Here is a 16,688-nt window from a genome sequence, read left to right as displayed (position 1 = left end):
ATGTGTGCGCTTATTTTGACAATCAGTGGGGTCCAAAGTCCATATTGAAAATCTCAGATTCAAAATCTAATTTAAACCTGGAAATAAACAGAAAGCATACCGAATACTAAGAATTTTCTTTCAAATAAAAATGTTCAACTAAATTTTGTATTAAAATTGTTACACTGTAAAAAGTGGTTATGTCTAATTGTTACCTTAAAGATCCATTTCAAGTAGTCACATGACACCATGCGAGGTTCGGACGTGTGAACGGCGAGCTCTGCGCACTTTGCTAGTTTTGATACTTTTTGTGTCATAAACTGGTGAGATTCGATACATCCTGTTCCATAACTGTTCTAGGAAGACAATATGTCAAAGAATTCAAAATTCTTGGGCTCTGCTGACGAAGGTCGTTGATGACTTGGAGGATCTTGCTGCAATACGTCGATCGATCACAGCCATGGAGACGAAATTCACTGAGATGGTCACAAGAGTGGGGGATGTCGAGAAACAGATTGATTATCTGGATTCATCGGAGAGGGAATTAGCTGCTAATCCGCTAGCGACCAAGGCAGATTTGGAGCACGTCTTGGAGAAGTTGGAGGATTTGGAGAATCGTAACTAGCGGAATAACATCTGAATTGTTGGAATTCCTGAGGGAGCAGAGGGTCAGAATATGGTGGAATTCCTGGATGGGCTCTTTCCAAGTCTGCTCGACATAACAGGTCATAAGCTGGAAATCGAGCGAGCTCACAGGGTCCGGCTCATCGATCCGCTGAGGGAGACAGGCCCCGATAAATTCTGGCCAAATTTCTGAGATCATCCGATAAAGATCTCATGTTACGTGAGGTGAGGAGTAAAGGAAGGCTTTCTTGGAAGAACCACAACATTTTCTTGTTCCCAGACTTTGCGAATTCGACAAGAGAGAAATGTGATCGATTCAAGGAATGCAAGAAACTCTTACATCAACGGAAGGTCGCTTTTGCACTGATGTTCCCGGCCAAATTGGGAATAGTACTAAGGATGGCCGTAAAGTATTTGCATGTCCCCAGCAAGCAATGCCCTTCATAAAGTCAATGGATTGAGTAAGTTATTTTGTGGTTCTCATGTTGCAGCCAAGTGAACCGACTCACTGAACATCCACTTGATCATTCGATGAAACTGAGCGCCTTTTTTGTTTCTTTTTGTGCTGGTTCCGCCTAGCGGCTGGAGTTTGTTTTGTGTAGCAGCAATCCTTCGGGACAGTGTTGTGGATGAATCTGCACATTCTTTGTACTTATGCCTCCTATTGGCTGGAGTTTGTTTTATAGATTATCTTCTGTTGTGTAATTCTGTTTTACAAAATTGCATAGAAACACCGGACTTGAGTAATCCGATGGCAAAGTTGTTGCGGGGGCTCTCGTAGGCATACATGGACTGTTTGAGTTTAGAAGGATGGACGCCAGTTGGCACTGTTGTGCGCAGGGTTAATGCAAGAATAGATTTTTTTTTATATCTAAGTCCCTCGTTTCATATGTTGTTGATTGCTCAATTGGAATCATCTTAGTCTCACATCACACCCTGGTGAGTTTAGAGGTGTTGCCACATACGGCGAAAAAGAAATCATATAGTTGCCGCTTTAATGTATCCCTTTTGCAAAATCCTGAATTCCAACAAATGTTAAAGGCTGAAATCAATGTTTAAATGGAGTCCAACTGGTCCTCAGTATCCTCTGTAGGCATGGCTTGGGAGGCACTTAAGGCGGTTCTTAGGAGTCGGATCAAACAGTATGCCTCATTCATCAAAAAATCCAAAGCCCGAAGGCAGAGCTGAAGTGCGGAATGTTGTCTGATGGCCTCAGAGAATTGACCCAATTGAAATACAGATATAATACTATTTTGTCGCGGAAGGTGGAGTTTTGGCTATTCAGGGCAAGACAGTCATACTTTGAGTCGGGGGACAAAAGCAGGGAAGCTTTTGGCTAGATATATAAAGCAGAGAGAGTCTTTTTCTACCATTCCCTCAGTGAAATCTGCTGGTGGTGAAATTTTTTTGAACTCTGAAGGTTCAGAGTTTCATATGTGTGACGTATTGGACAATGTTCTGGGGGAGGGGTTTAATGTATATAATTGATTCCATATGTTATGTTGTGTTTGTTTGTCTTATGAATGGAATCAATAAAATTGTTATTAACAAAAAATCAATTTCTACTTGATATAACCCTACACATTTCTTTTGAAGGTCTAATGTAGTTAATTTAGTCATGCTATGTAACATTTTAACTTGAATAAAGTTAATTTATAGATGTTGAAACATGAAGTATGGAGCTAGAAAAATAACAAAAGTTTAGAATTCAAATTAACAAATTACAGATTCAAATTCTTAAGTCATTGTTCTAGCTCCATAATGAAGCACATTTTTTTGTTACCTGACAAAAACAGTATATGTTTATAATATAATTTGTAGGACTAGGAACTTTAACATATTCATTTCTGCCGTGAAAATAATAGATTTTAGACTTTAAACTTCAGCAAATTAAACTTAAGCTTTCAATTTGTTTTTTTTTCTCTTTTTTTTTTCACCCATGCTAAGGAGCGTATTGGATGACTAGAGTTCTTCAGCGGGTGCAATCACTGACGAGCTCTTCGACTTCATCCCAGGAGACATTGAGGGCTTTAAGGTCATTGATGAAAGACCTGTGCCAAGTCAGTCATTGTTAGCCTCCAGGTGGAACCCATAGAAATGCCTTCTTGGGGATATGGCTGTCGTCCATGCGGATAACATGTCCAGCTAGTCATAGGCGATGGCGTGCAATGATCGTACTGAGGCTTGGCAGCTTGCTACGTCATAGGACCTCCTCGTTGTTAATGTAGTTAAGGTATCGAATGTGCAGTATCCATCTCAGGCAATGCTGGTGAAAGACGTTCACCTTCCAGGTTGTACTGGTCGACATTTTCCATGTTATGGTGGTGTAGGTCACCATTGGGAGGATGATGGATGCATATAGGCAAAGCTTGATGTTAAGCGAGAGGGACGCAGACGACCATATACTGCGCATTTGTTGGAAGACTGCCGAGGCCTTGCCAATCCGGCATTTGACGTCTGTCTCTGCGCTTCCATCCTGTTCAGTGACACTGCTGAGGTATGTGAACCTTTCAACCTCTTCAAGATCATGCCCATCGACCCGAATCTTTGGCATGCCAGCTCAGACGCCAACATGCATTACCTTGGACTTCTCAGTGCTAATCTGCAATCCAATTTTGGCCGCCTCTTGGTGCAGGCTTGATGTTTGCTCCTGCAGATGGTGCCCATCCTCTGCAAGCAGGGTGATGTCGTCCGCAAAGTCATGGTCGATAAGGCAGCCCAATTTATGCCCACACTGGGCCCCATCAGGGCCTTCTTCATGATGAACTCAAGGACCTTCAGGAATAAGAAGGGTGACAAGATGCACCCCCGCCTAATGCCGGTCTCTATGGCGAAGAACTCAGTGTGGCCCATGTCCGTCTTAACGCAGCAGCTAGAATGGTGCTACAGGGACTGGGAGGCTGCGATTAACTTCCTCAGGACGTCATACAAATGCAGGATGTTCCACTAGGATTCTCGATGGATGCTGTCAAAGGCCTTTTTAAAGTCAATTAAATTGATTGACAGAGGCCGCTTGCACTCCACACATTGCTCAATGATGTTTCTCAATGCGAAAATTTTATCGCAGCATGACCGCCCTTGCTAAAAGCCTGCCTGTTCTTCTCGTAGGCGCTGGTTGGCAGCTACTTGTATTCGGCATAGAAGGATTGCACAGAAGACTTTACCTGGTGCTGAGAGCAGGGTGATGCCTTGCCAGTTCACCACCGTGTTTCAGGAGCTCCGCATGGATTTCGTCCAAGCCAGCGGCCTTGTTTGACTTTTGCATTTTGATGGCCATTCGAAATTCTTGTGCCATGATGTCTCCATCTTCCACTTGCAGCTCTTCTTGCACTCCTTCTTGTTCAAAATCGTAAGTGTTTTGCAGGTAAAGCTGATTTAGTGTTTCTCGGAAATGCTCGACAACAACGGATGTTGTTTCGATCAGCAGCTTCTTTGGCTTCTCAGCTCTTCTTCTCCAGCCAGTCTTTCTTATCGTGCCTGCAATGTTTTACGGCCCGATCCAGTTCGGCATATACCTGTGCCGTCGCTGCCATGTTATCAGGATTCTTGGCCTGATCACACTTCTGCTTCACTTTCCTTCTCTAGTCAATCAAGGTCCATGACCTATTTTGTATCCATTCTTACTTTTGCTTCCCCCTCTGCTGACCATCTCCTTGAAGCCATGCCATTGTGACTCCACCTCCACTGTATCAGCCAGGGCCTCAAAGCTGAAGGGCAAAGGCGGCTGCAATGCCCGGTTTTTAAGCTTATCGACAGCGAACGGTCCTGGGTCTTCTTCCATGGTGCCGCAGCTTGATTTTAAGGTTTATTCGTACCAGGTAGTGGTCCGACCCCACATCAGCCACTCGTAATATTCAGCAGGGCCGTCATCCACCGCCGGCTAATGCACATATGGTCGATCTCATTGAGTGTGTGGCCGTCCGGTGAGCACAATGTCTTCTTATGGATGGACTTATGCTGGAAGAAGGTATTCCCGACACGGAGGTCGTTGTACTCGCAGATGGAGACCAACCATTCCCCATTATCCGACAGCCGTTCCGAAGGTGCGAAAGGGCCGATGATCTCTTCAAAGCCTTGGCATTCATGGCAGAACTGGGCGTTCATGTCCCTGATGACGAGCTTGAGGTCGTGTTTCAGCATCTCTTCCATCACGGCTTGCAGCACGTCATAGAATTCATCCTTTTCGGCTTTGCCCGCTTCTTCAGTTGGGGCATAAAACTGGATGACAGTTGTTTGAACGTGGGCTGATACAAAACGGGCTGTGGTAATTTGATCGTTAATTGGCTTCCATCCAACAAGGGCACGTACTGCTTCTTCTCCGAGGACCAACCCGACCCCGCAGATGTGCGCATCCTCGTTACTGGAGTACAGAACCTTCTTTCCATCACTGGTCATCTCCCCATTTCCCTTCCATCGGACTTCACTGACACCCAGCAGGTCCAGTCAATATCGATCAAATTCCTTGAGTAGCTGCTTCAGGCGGCCGCTTTGGTGAAGCGTACGAACATTACAGATTCCAATCTGGGTAACCTTTCTTGCAGTGAATGTCGTATCCATCATCAGGCGTTGGACACCACGATGAGACTCCTCCACTGCCAATATATTACACGAATCCGAATTCCTGCGTTCAGTTGCACTCAATGTATTTTCTCTTGTCGTTTCCATAGCAGGCTGGATTTTTTTACGGGGACGGGTTGCTAGCCCAACATCCAACCCTACTCCTTTCACATCCGGGCTTGGGACTGGCAACGGCAGAGTTAGGAGTTTTTAATGTCTAATAATGCATTGGCAATGTACACTTAAGTTTATCTTGCCAATAAAGCTTGATATGAATTGAATCTGGCAATTTGATCCTATATTATTAAGAAACCACAGGACGAAAAAAAATTCTCCCCAATTTGGCATGCCCAATTGCCCAATGTTCTCTAATTCCTCATAGTGGTGCAGTTACTCGCCTCAATCTGGGTGGCAGAGGATGAATCTCAGTTGCCTCCGCTTCTAAACAGTCAGCCCGAGCAGCTTATAAAGTAGCTTGCTGAGAGCATTTTTTATTTGATTATATTTTAATGTTTGTTTTAATGTATCATGTACCATGATTAATCACAATTAATCACAGAAAACATTACAGATTAATTAGTTACAAAATGTTAATTGATTTACAGGCCTAATAATTTGTAATGATTCAAACATCTACTAAATTAGATGCAAAACAGAAGCATTTTCAATAGTGTTCTCAGACTTTTGGACCCCACTGAAGAGCTAATACAATAATATTCAATCTAAATAACATAATTATGAAAATATACCTAATTAACTCTCTTCACCTAATTAACTCTCTTTCACTGTCTATATTTGTCCATCTTTCTGTCTCTCCCTTTCTGTCCATCTCTATCCTTTCCTGCATCCCTCAGTTATGTTGCTGGACACTAGGGAGTCCACTGCTGAACTAGGCTGGACAACATATCCTGACACAGGGGTAAGATGCCTTAGATTAGACACAGCACATATTCACTGCAACTTAACCCTCATGTTCTATTCAGATTTACTTTTCTGTTTTTCTGTTTGGGGTCCCAGAGACTCCAATGATGTAAAAATTATTTTAAAATGAACCCTTAATATATTCCCCTTTAAATTCTTTAAAGGGGCAGTTCACACAAAATGTTAAATTATCTCATCATTTACAGTACTTACCCTCGTGCCATCCCAGATGAGTATGACTTTCTTACTTCTGCTGAACACAAATTAAGATTTTTAGAAGAATATCTCTGCTCTGTTGGTCCTCACAATGCAAGTGAATGGGTATCAAAAATTTGAAGCTCCAAAAATCACATAAAGGCAGCATAAACGTAATCCATAAAACTCAAGTGGTTCAATCTATATTTTCAGAAGCGATACGATAAGTGTTGGTGAGAAACAGATTCATATTTAAGTCCATTTTTACAATAAATTCTCCTCCCTGCCTGAATGCAAATCGTCAAACACAAAAGAAGAATGTGAAAATGATAGTATAGACTTATAGTACAAAAGGACTTAAATATTTTCAGTTTCTCAACCACACTTATCATATTGCTTCAGAAGATATGGATTTAACCATTGGAGTCTTTTGGATTACATTTATGCTGTTTTTATGTGATTTTTGGAGCTTCAAAATGTTGGTACTGATTAACTTGCATTGTGAGGACCAACATAGCTGAAATATTTGTCAAAAAATCTTTGTTTGTGTTCAGCAGAATAAAGAAAGACATACCCATCTGGGATAGCATAAGGGTAAATAATGAGAATTTTCATTTTTGTGTGAACTACCCCTTTAAATACATTACTCTGCCCTGATCAAAACCCACTAGATAGATATAATTGAAGTTTGAAAGTGAAGCAGAAATGTAACTGGCCTCCATTCTAGTAACATTGTTTCATTTTGACCCCCACAAAAAACAGTGTAGAAAAATGCAATAACAGAAATCAAAATAATATAAAAATGTATTGCATTTATTCATGTTTTATATCACAAATGACATACACTACTGGTCAAAAGTTTTGAAACACTTGCTCATTCTTTATTATAATTTTTTTTCACATTTTAGAATAATAGTAAAGTCATCAAAACTATGGAATAACATAAATGGAACTATGGGAATTATGTTGTGACTAAACAAAATCCAAAATAAATCAAAACTGTGTTATATTTTAGCATCTTCAAAGAAGTCATCCTTAGCCTAAAATTTGCAGACATGTACTCTTGACATTTTCTCAACCAACTTCTTGAGGTATCACCCTGGGATGCTTTTTAAACAGTATTGAAGGAGTTCCCATCTATGCTGGGCAATTATTGACTGCTTTTCTTTATTATTTGGTCCAATTTTTTTATTACATTTTAGTTTTATAATGAAATCAATTAATATGGTGGCACAATTATATTTTTGTCTACAAAACTAATTTCAAACATTTAAGCATACGCCTTCAGATCAAAAGATTTTTAACATCATGAGAAACATTTCAGTCAAGTGTTTCAAAAGTTTTGACCGGTAGTGTATGTAATTTGACATTTTTCATGGAGGACGTTTGAAGCATGTTATTAGGTTGAAATATTGGTTATAGTTCAGTTTATGAAAAGTCATTAAGTTTCAATTTTATACCTCAATGTTAAGTGTCATTTTCAAGCCCATTTCAGCTAAAATTTATATTAAAAAAATATTAAAATACATGGCTTATAGAACCCAAACAGAACACAAGTGCTAAATGCATCTGATGGACATAATAATCACACTTGAACACTTTATTATCATTGATTGTCCATAATGACCTCTTCCATGTGTGTTCGTTGTTCAGTGGGTTAAAGATTATGTATTTCCTGTTTTAATCCCACTTCTTTGAAAGGACAAGAAATGGAGCATATTAAACCTTCCCATCTCTCAATTTCTTCATCCTTTGATGTATGTACTTGATGTCATCTCAAGCGTGACAACTGATGTTTCTCTGACCTACTGAGTAGTACTAAACTCAGTCCTCACTTCCCTCATCTTCCCTGCACCATCATCTCGCTCTCTCTCTCTCTCCCTCTTTCTGTCAGTTGGCCTGTCTACATATCATTGTTAATCTATCCATCTGTGCTTTACTGAATTCCTCCCCCTCCCCTTCACTCATCTTCTGTTGCTCTCAAGCTGTTCACCCCATCTTGTTTTCTTTCCATTCTAGTCCATTTCTTTCCTCGTTCCCTGAACGAAATGAAAATGTGCAGTAGTTACTTGAAGGAGCTTTTTCTACCTGATCTGACCCTTAGAGATATGTTTTGTTGGAGTAACCTAATGTACACAGGTTGATTCAGTCATATTAAGATTTTTGATTTAATTCAGTTGTTACAATATTTTTAGGTTACCTGTCAAAATATTTCTAACAGTGTATGCTCACCCTTCCTTCAATCTCTCTTCATATTCTAGCAGTCTTTTCCTGTTTAGTATTGCTTAAAAAACATACTAAACAATGTTTTATTGAAAATGTAAAAATGCAGAAAGTTTTTTTGTGAGGGTTAGGTTTAGGGGTAGGGTTAGGGTTAGGGGATAGAATCTATAGTTATACAGTATAAAAATCATTGTGTGTGTGTGATTTCTGGATTGTGGATCTCTGGAGAGATTTGGTTTTTTTCTGGAATTTTCTTTTTAAATCACCTGAAAAAGCAGACAATGGCATTTCTCTGATCCAATCTGTGTTACTCCATCCAAAAAAGGCATAATACACTTTTTTGGGATTACATCTATAAACAAGTCCCATCTAAAGTCCACATTTCTGCTAACATTGCATTTTTTTCTACTTCTCTCATTTACTTCTCAATATCACTGTTAATATTCATTGTTTCACTCAGTTTTCACCCTCTTTAATTCAGAGTAGGCTCTGTTAAAGGGATAGTTCACCCAAAATTACAATTCTGTCATCATTTACTCACCAAACATGTATGACTTTGACGCTGCTTATTTCCATACAATGAAAGTGAATGGTGACCTGGGACTGTCAAGTTCCAAAAATGACAAAGGCACCATAAAAGTACCATTTAAGTGCACTTTTTTCCAAGTCTTTTGAAGTCCTACAATAGCTTGTGTGAGGAGCTGACCCGAAATTAAAGTAGTTTTTCACTGATAATCTTCGCCGTAGCTTTTAAATCTCATTCACATTTGCACATATTCAAATATTCATCAAGATGTCTCACACCAAGTTTGATGTCAGTGATCCCAAACACCATTGTTTCTAATGTGTCTCGTAACCTATCGTGAATATGTGCATATTTAAATTGCACAAATGAGATTTGAGAGCTACGGTGGAGGGGAATATTCAACCCGGTCTTATGACAAGTCTTAATAATAGTATGGGATGATGAAATCTTAAGAAATCGTACATATTCTATATTATACACCTAATCCAAATCTAAATTAAACCATAAAGTCACTCCTTATTAAAACCATAAATCTAACCATGATTTTCACAAACATTTACTTTCTTATGATAAATTGTTGAATAGGAAGCTAGCTAAAATTTGATGAAAAAGACTTGTGAGAAGACTTGTGTCCCCTGACTTGTGAGAAATAAAATAAAATGGAAAAAAAATGTTTTTTTTTAAAAAGGAGTGCGGATATTTTTTCTCTTGAGAAGACTACAATTTTAAAAGTTTTACCTTTTCGTGAAAGCCAAGTCGTTCTCTATCTAATGATTTCTCCTTCTCATACCAATTATTATGAGTTGTATATTTGCAGAAAAAATGCATACAATATCTTGTTCAGCTTGTTCATCACAAAAAGCTATCGTATCACTTTAAAAGACTTAATATACAGCACACTAGACATATGCACTACTGTTATGGTTTTTATGGTGCTTTTTTGGTCATCTTTGGAGCTTGACAGCCCCTGGTCACTATTCACATTCACTGTATGGAAAAGAGCAGCATGAACATTCTGCCTAATATCTTCTTTTGTGGTCTCCAGAAGAAAGAAAATCATTCAGGTTTGGAATGACATGAGGGTGAGAAAATGATGACCAGATTTTCTTTTCTGGACGAAAACTATTTCTTTACCTATATATTGCGCATGTGATTTTTTAAAATATATAGTATATATATTATCAAGAGAGTATCAGAAATGTTTTTTGTACTAAAGTAATGCCTCAGGCTGATCTCCATCTTTCCTTTTTATTCTTCAACATTCTTCCACCTTCCAGTGGGATGAGGTAAGCGTGTTAGACGACAAGGGGAAACTTATGCGTACCTTTGAAGTCTGCAATGTCAATCAGAACCCTCGTCTTCAAGACAACTGGCTGGCCACACCATTCCTATACCGGCAGTCAGCTCCACGGATTTTTGTGACTCTACGTTTCTCAGTTCGCGACTGTGCCAGTCTACGCTCACCTTCCCCAACATGCAGGGAGACACTGACACTGTACTACAAACAGGCTGACTCCCAGAGAGAGCTCGAGAGAACCTGGGCAGCTGAGGTGAGTGATGAGGGATTATATCACACTCAAGGCCAGAGGAAGTCCATTTTATTGGGATTAAAGTATGATTGAAAAGTGTGATTGTACTAAACTCAATGGTAGAAAAAGAAATATTCAAGTATAATCTGACCTGAGGCAATGAAAGTATTTGAAATAGAGAATATAGAATATAGATTTAGAAGTGATGTCCCCCAAATTATAATGATTGCTATGTCCCTGAATATGATACATGCATACTTAAAGGGATAGTACACACAAAAATTAAAATGTCATTATTTACTCACTCTAATGTCGTTCCAAACCCGTATGAACTTTTTCTTCCATGGAACACAAAAGGAAATTCGTTTTTTAAATCTTTACTCATCTTTTTGCCATATAATGAAAGTAAACAACAGCCAAATCAAATATGGCGACACATTCTTAACATCAAACCTTATTGGTTTTTGTGCTTCTCGTGACCAAAAGTAATCACGTCACAACACGAGAACCAAAGAAATTTGATGTAATTGACGTTTCGCTATATTTGATATGTGCGCTGTTTACGGTAGTTGATTTGATGAATGATTTGATTTGAAAGTGAATAACGACATAAATTTGAGTTTGTTCACCAAACAAAGTGATCGTATGCCTTCAGAAGACTTGGATAAATAGTGCATGGGTTGCCTCAACTACTTTTACTGTGGTTTAAGACATGGGCTATCTAGATTGGGAACAAATTTTGGTTTGTAGTTGGGCTGTCAATAGGGCTGAGAAACTAAATATGAATTTTTCACTGAAACATTACCAAAATTCTAATTATATTCAAATGTGAAAGACATTATTACTGATAGGGGGAACCTCCTCATAGAAACTCTGTCATAAATATTGTTTATTGCAAAGAAAATATCTGTCTGTTAAAAGAAGAAGATAAAATGATAAAGTCAAAAAGATTTAGCCAGTTCATATTTTCAAATCTAATGTAAAAATTAAAACAAGAATAAAAAGCTTTAATAGACAGTTCTATGTAAACTTAGTGTTGCACAGAAGCTTATACAAGTGCCATAGTACTACCACAGATTTAAGCCTCTACCAGCGGTACCACAGTGTTTTTCATTAAATACAGTTGTATGTACGTACCTCATGCTTATGCAGTGAGACACTCATAAGAGCAAGCAGGGTCACAAAGGGTCCGTTCACTCCGAACGCATTTGTCTTTTTCTGTGTAAGCATGCTCGTTTATACTTTAATGCATTTTTTTTAGATGCTGTGTCCATTTAAAAGGAAATTCAGCCTTTAAAACATATCTCGACACCTGCGCTGTTAAATGTAAGTGCTTGGCAAACATAAAAAATATAAATGCTCATTTTAGCATTCAAATGTGCATTTTTATCTTAAATTTTACGGATATTCGAATTTCAAATTTTTTCTTGACAACCTTAGTTTGTGGATAAACTTATATTTTGTATAAATTAAAGAAAAATATTACCTTTCTAAAAGTTCTCACCACAAGCATTGGATTTGTGTCTCTAACCTTTTTTTTTTTAAGTGTTCCATACTCGAGGAGAGTGCCAGGAGATAACCTGAGGCCCTGTTTGTTTTTCTAACACTCAGGGCACAAAAATTCAGTTATCTACAAAGTTTTACTTTCAAGTTACTATTTCTGCAGGACAGAATAAGCATTAGAAAGCTAACAGGAGTGTGTTAGTCTTTTTATAAACACTGGTTCTGTGTTTATCTTGTCTTAACCACCCACACACAGGCATCATATGAAGAATTCTGGCAGCATTATGTCCTGCATTGTTTTGTTTTGTTTGACTCACTAAGACACATTTTGAATCTTTGTTATAGAGGAGCCTGAGGATCCATGGGATTAGTTTTCAAAGAAATTAAGACCCACATGCTCTTTGAATGATTGTATATTGTATGAACTACATTTCCCCTGATGCATCACTCAAGAGAAAGGCAAGACGAAACCTACATGATACTGTCATAAGCCTGGAGGCTTCCAATTAAAAATATATTATTGTAAAATATTAAAGCTAGAAACATATCTTTCAATGCTTAAGTAAAAAAAAAATACTTATAATCTCCACTCTGATGTGTGCTGATGTGTGTTGATGTGTGTAATCTTTTCAGTGTTAAAATTCTTTCTTGTATCCCAGCTTATCATCCAGAGTCAACTCTAAATATGCCATTTGTAGGCTGATTTCATTTAAAAGCGTAACACTGTAGCTCTGTGGCACTATTAAAAAATCCCTGTTTGTTTGAGTGGCCCATCCAGCCCGACACAGCAACATTGGCTCAATCAATAGTGTGAGTTTGAGGCAGGACTTTCTGTTTGTACAACCAATGGAAGAAAAGGAGAGTTTACAGGAATCTGTTTGAAAACAGTGTTTATTTTTTAAATTCTGACGCTATAGTGGTGCAGAAATTACACACTAGGCATGTTGTACCAAATTTCTTTTGGTATTTAAATATTTTGAGCATCGGTTGTTAGAACCAATAGAACCACTTGCTGTGGGCAGAATTACCTCAGGGTATGTTATATAATTTCTAAAAGTGCTATTTAGGTCATTTTTGTTAGAGGGAAAACACACATTTTTGATAGGACTGTTATGGATGGAGTCTCAATGTGTGTGGCTTATTACAGCTCTCCTCAAGGGAGCAGAAATGGCTAAAAACAGACCAATAAAAGCTCACTGAATGGAGGGAGATGCAGAGAGGTGTTAACATGTAGATGATGTCCCTCTGGGAAAGGGATGTGGCCCATCATTGTGTAAAACAAACACTGTCTCTGGTTCTTTTGCAAGTCACAACATCTCTGTTACGTAACACTGTTGTCATCTCTTCATTTCTGCCCGCTTGTAGTTAATGTTTCAAATGCAGTGTTGATGCACTATAAATAGTTAAGCCTTAAAGCAACAGTTTAAATTAAAACATTTTAATTTTAAATTATTGCACAACCCCTCTTGTTGTTCTAAACCCGTATGCTGCTATTTTTACTATGGAACACAAAAGGATACATTTTTACAATTTACAAGTCTCTCTCTCTTTCTCTCACTGTTCCAGCCTTCCAGTGGGGAGTCGAGAGAGGGCTGGGTAAAGATTGACACCATCGCAGCAGACAAGAGCTTCAGCCATGTGGAGCCCAGTCTACCTCACCAGTACAAGTCTGAGAGCACACGACGCATCAACATCAAAACCCGCAGCTTTGCTCCTCTCACGCGCAAAGGGTACAATGACCTTTTGCCTTTGCCCTGTCTCCCTAAAACACTTCATGAATTGGGGTCACTGTGTGCAGATGAAATGAGCTTGCCTCTGAATGTAGTCACCCAGGATCAGGCAATTCGACTGAGTAAATATCAGCCACAGTGTTAATATTTGCCTTGATATGGTTTGAATATGAAAACAAACAACAATTATTAGGCTGTCAACACTTGGTCACTTAATGCATTTTCATAAAGACCAACTGGAAATTCTCTCTAAAATGCATTCAAGATGGATAGCAATCCAATAACTCAAACCACTTCAGAAGAAGACGAATCATATAGACATAGAAGATGCGACTTGGCCAAGTGTAAATGCATCTGGTTATTCAGGCCATATACAAAAAGCGGATACATACACAGTTACAAGAGCTTTGCGGATCTTCTTCAGTGTGTCTAATATAAATTCTGCTTGATATGTTGCGTGTGCTTGGATTATATTTCAACCGCATCTGGGAGAAACAGCATGCACATACATACTACATATTTATTTAATTAAACAGCAGCCTTTTGCGGTTTAATAATCACTTTCATTCACGTAGCGACCGGCCTTTCCAGACTGAGAAGCTACCATCATAGCAACACAGAAACACTTCATAATAAAAGCTCTGAAAAATAAAAGCTCAATTTACATGGAAAAATTATGACAGAAATAGATCAGTACTATTATATACATCAAGATAATAACACCTTCAGTCACTTGCTCATGACTGTAGCTTTCGGCCAGGAGATGATGTCATCAGGTGGCATCCAACTTTCATTGGACGTTTCAACCCTAAACCACAACGCCCTCCAGCTGGCGGGTCAGCAGTGATGGCCAGTCACTGCCCATCTTCTCCTGGCTTCCAGTTCAACTCCTCCCACCAATTCCAGAGCCAGCAAGAGGCTCTTTCAGCTGCCTCCCCCAACCTGCACACAGCTGTCTTCATCTCCCTTCCTGCTGCTCCCAGGGCTGTGAGCGTCTTCCACACAGATTGTACAGGGAACCCCCTGCAGCCAACCTCAATTGGAAATAACCAGGCCTTCCACCCTTTGTCCCTGCATTGTTGGACCAGGTCCTGGTACTTGGTGGCTTTCCTCTCCGATGCCTTTTCACATCCGTCTTCCCAGGGGACTGTCAGTTCAATCAGGATGATCCTCCTTACCTCCTCAGACCATGTGACCATGTCAGGCCTCAGGGATGTTTGGACGACCTGGGGAAACAGTAGTTTTCTTCCCAGGTCCACCCTCATCTCCCACGATTGTGCTGCCTGCAGAAGGCTCTTCTTGGTCTTCTTGGAGGAGGGTGGCTTCCCCCCCCCGATGAACTGAATGGATGGAGCCGGTCTCATGTGGATCTGGCACTTTTTCCATCTCTCCTGCTCCAAGATGTCAGTCAGCGCTCTGAGGACCTTGTCACGCCATCTGTATCTTCCCTGGCTAAGTGCAGTGTTACACCCTGCCAGTATGTGTGCAAGCGTGCCTCTCCCTCAAAATAGCTTGCACATTGGGTCCTCCCTCATTTCCCACCTGTGCAGGTTTGATGGTGTTGGAAGATTATCGTACACTGATCGGAGCAGGAAAGAGATGCGAAACGGCTCCAGTCTCCAAAGTTCAGGCCACGTGATCTCCCACTTTGGCAGGTCCCACTTTGTTCAGGCTCCTTGTTCTCCAAGTTCCACGGACCTGGACCTTCGCCCTTCCTCCTCCAGGTGTCGGACCTCGGCTTGGATCATGTCTCTTCTCTGCCTTGGGTCTGCTTTCCCCTATTGCTGAAAGTGGGTAGTTCCGAGTCCTTGTCTCCCCATGCACGGGTTCCCAATAATGTCCTTCAACTTCAGCATGCTTTCTGTCTGTGCCACTGATGTGTCAGCTGCCCACCTGCATCCTAATCTTGTAGTGACACCTGCACCTCTGATCTTTTCATCACTGGAGTCTCTGTACATCATCACAGCACTGCACTTTGCCACCTTGAACTCTTCCACCACTGATGATTAGGGTAGCTGTAACTGTCCAGACCTGATGTATAGCCCTACTGATGTGAAGCCTCTCAACTCCTTCCACTGATGTCATAGGCACTTAATAGACTGTCAGTAGCCATGTGAGTCTTGGTAGCAGACCATGCTGGAAGAGCCAGGCCTTAAACTTCCCTGTTAAGCCTGATCCCTTTATCTTTCTCAGCCATTCATCTGCCTGTTTCTCTGTCCTGGATACGCTGCTTCTGTCAGTGAGAGAGGCATCATACCACTTCCCTAGGCATTTTATTTGGTTTTCCTCAACTGATGGTATAACCTCCCCCTGGACTTGGAATTGGAACTTGCTGGTCACTTTCCCATTTCTGATCATCATGCTTCTTGACTTCCTTGGTTTGAACTTCATCCTTGCCCATGTTGCCACATCATCAAGTGCCTTCAGGATCCACCTTGCCTGTACGTGGATTGAAGTTGTTACAGTTAGGTCAACAATAAAGCCACTTATTGGAGGCTGGCGGGTGCCAGACTCCATTAACGGCCCTCTGGATTCCTTCCCTGCCGCTGTTATGAGCAGATTAATTCCCATGATAAACAAGATGGGGGAGATAGTATAGCCCGTTACGATTCCCTTCTCCAGGTCCTGCCACTGAGTTGTAAAATGGGCAGTCTTGAACCGAAACTTAAATCCTCCAAAGTAGCTGGTGATCATACCTGATGTGGTAGGGGATATGGTAGTGTTCCATAGCTGTGGTGATAAGGTTGTGAGGGATTGATCCATACGCATTAGCCAAATCAAGCCAGACTACTGTTAGATTACTTTTGCTCTCCTTGGCCTCCCGGATCAGCTGGTTGATGGCACCGGTATGTTCCAAACACCCAGAGAAGCCTGAGATGCCACCTTTCTGGATTGATGTAT

General features: G+C 40.3%; 1 protein-coding gene across 2 annotated transcripts in view; it reads left to right on the top strand.

Moving 5' to 3' along the window:
- LOC127454574 (ephrin type-B receptor 5-like) overlaps positions 1-16,688 on the top strand; it is a 92,770-nt gene that overhangs the window by 34,316 nt on the left and 41,766 nt on the right. For both annotated transcript variants that reach the window (XM_051721863.1, XM_051721864.1), the window contains exons 2-4: positions 6,015-6,079; positions 10,303-10,575; positions 13,624-13,787. In XM_051721863.1, the coding sequence (XP_051577823.1) occupies positions 6,015-6,079; positions 10,303-10,575; positions 13,624-13,787 (502 nt within the window). The remainder of the gene's footprint in view (positions 1-6,014; positions 6,080-10,302; positions 10,576-13,623; positions 13,788-16,688) is intronic.

Source organism: Myxocyprinus asiaticus, chromosome 16 (genome assembly GCF_019703515.2).
Source record: "Myxocyprinus asiaticus isolate MX2 ecotype Aquarium Trade chromosome 16, UBuf_Myxa_2, whole genome shotgun sequence".
Lineage (NCBI taxonomy): Eukaryota > Metazoa > Chordata > Actinopteri > Cypriniformes > Catostomidae > Myxocyprinus > Myxocyprinus asiaticus.
The sequence above is the reverse complement of the archived record's forward strand: the minus strand, read 5'-3'. Positions and strand labels throughout refer to the sequence as shown.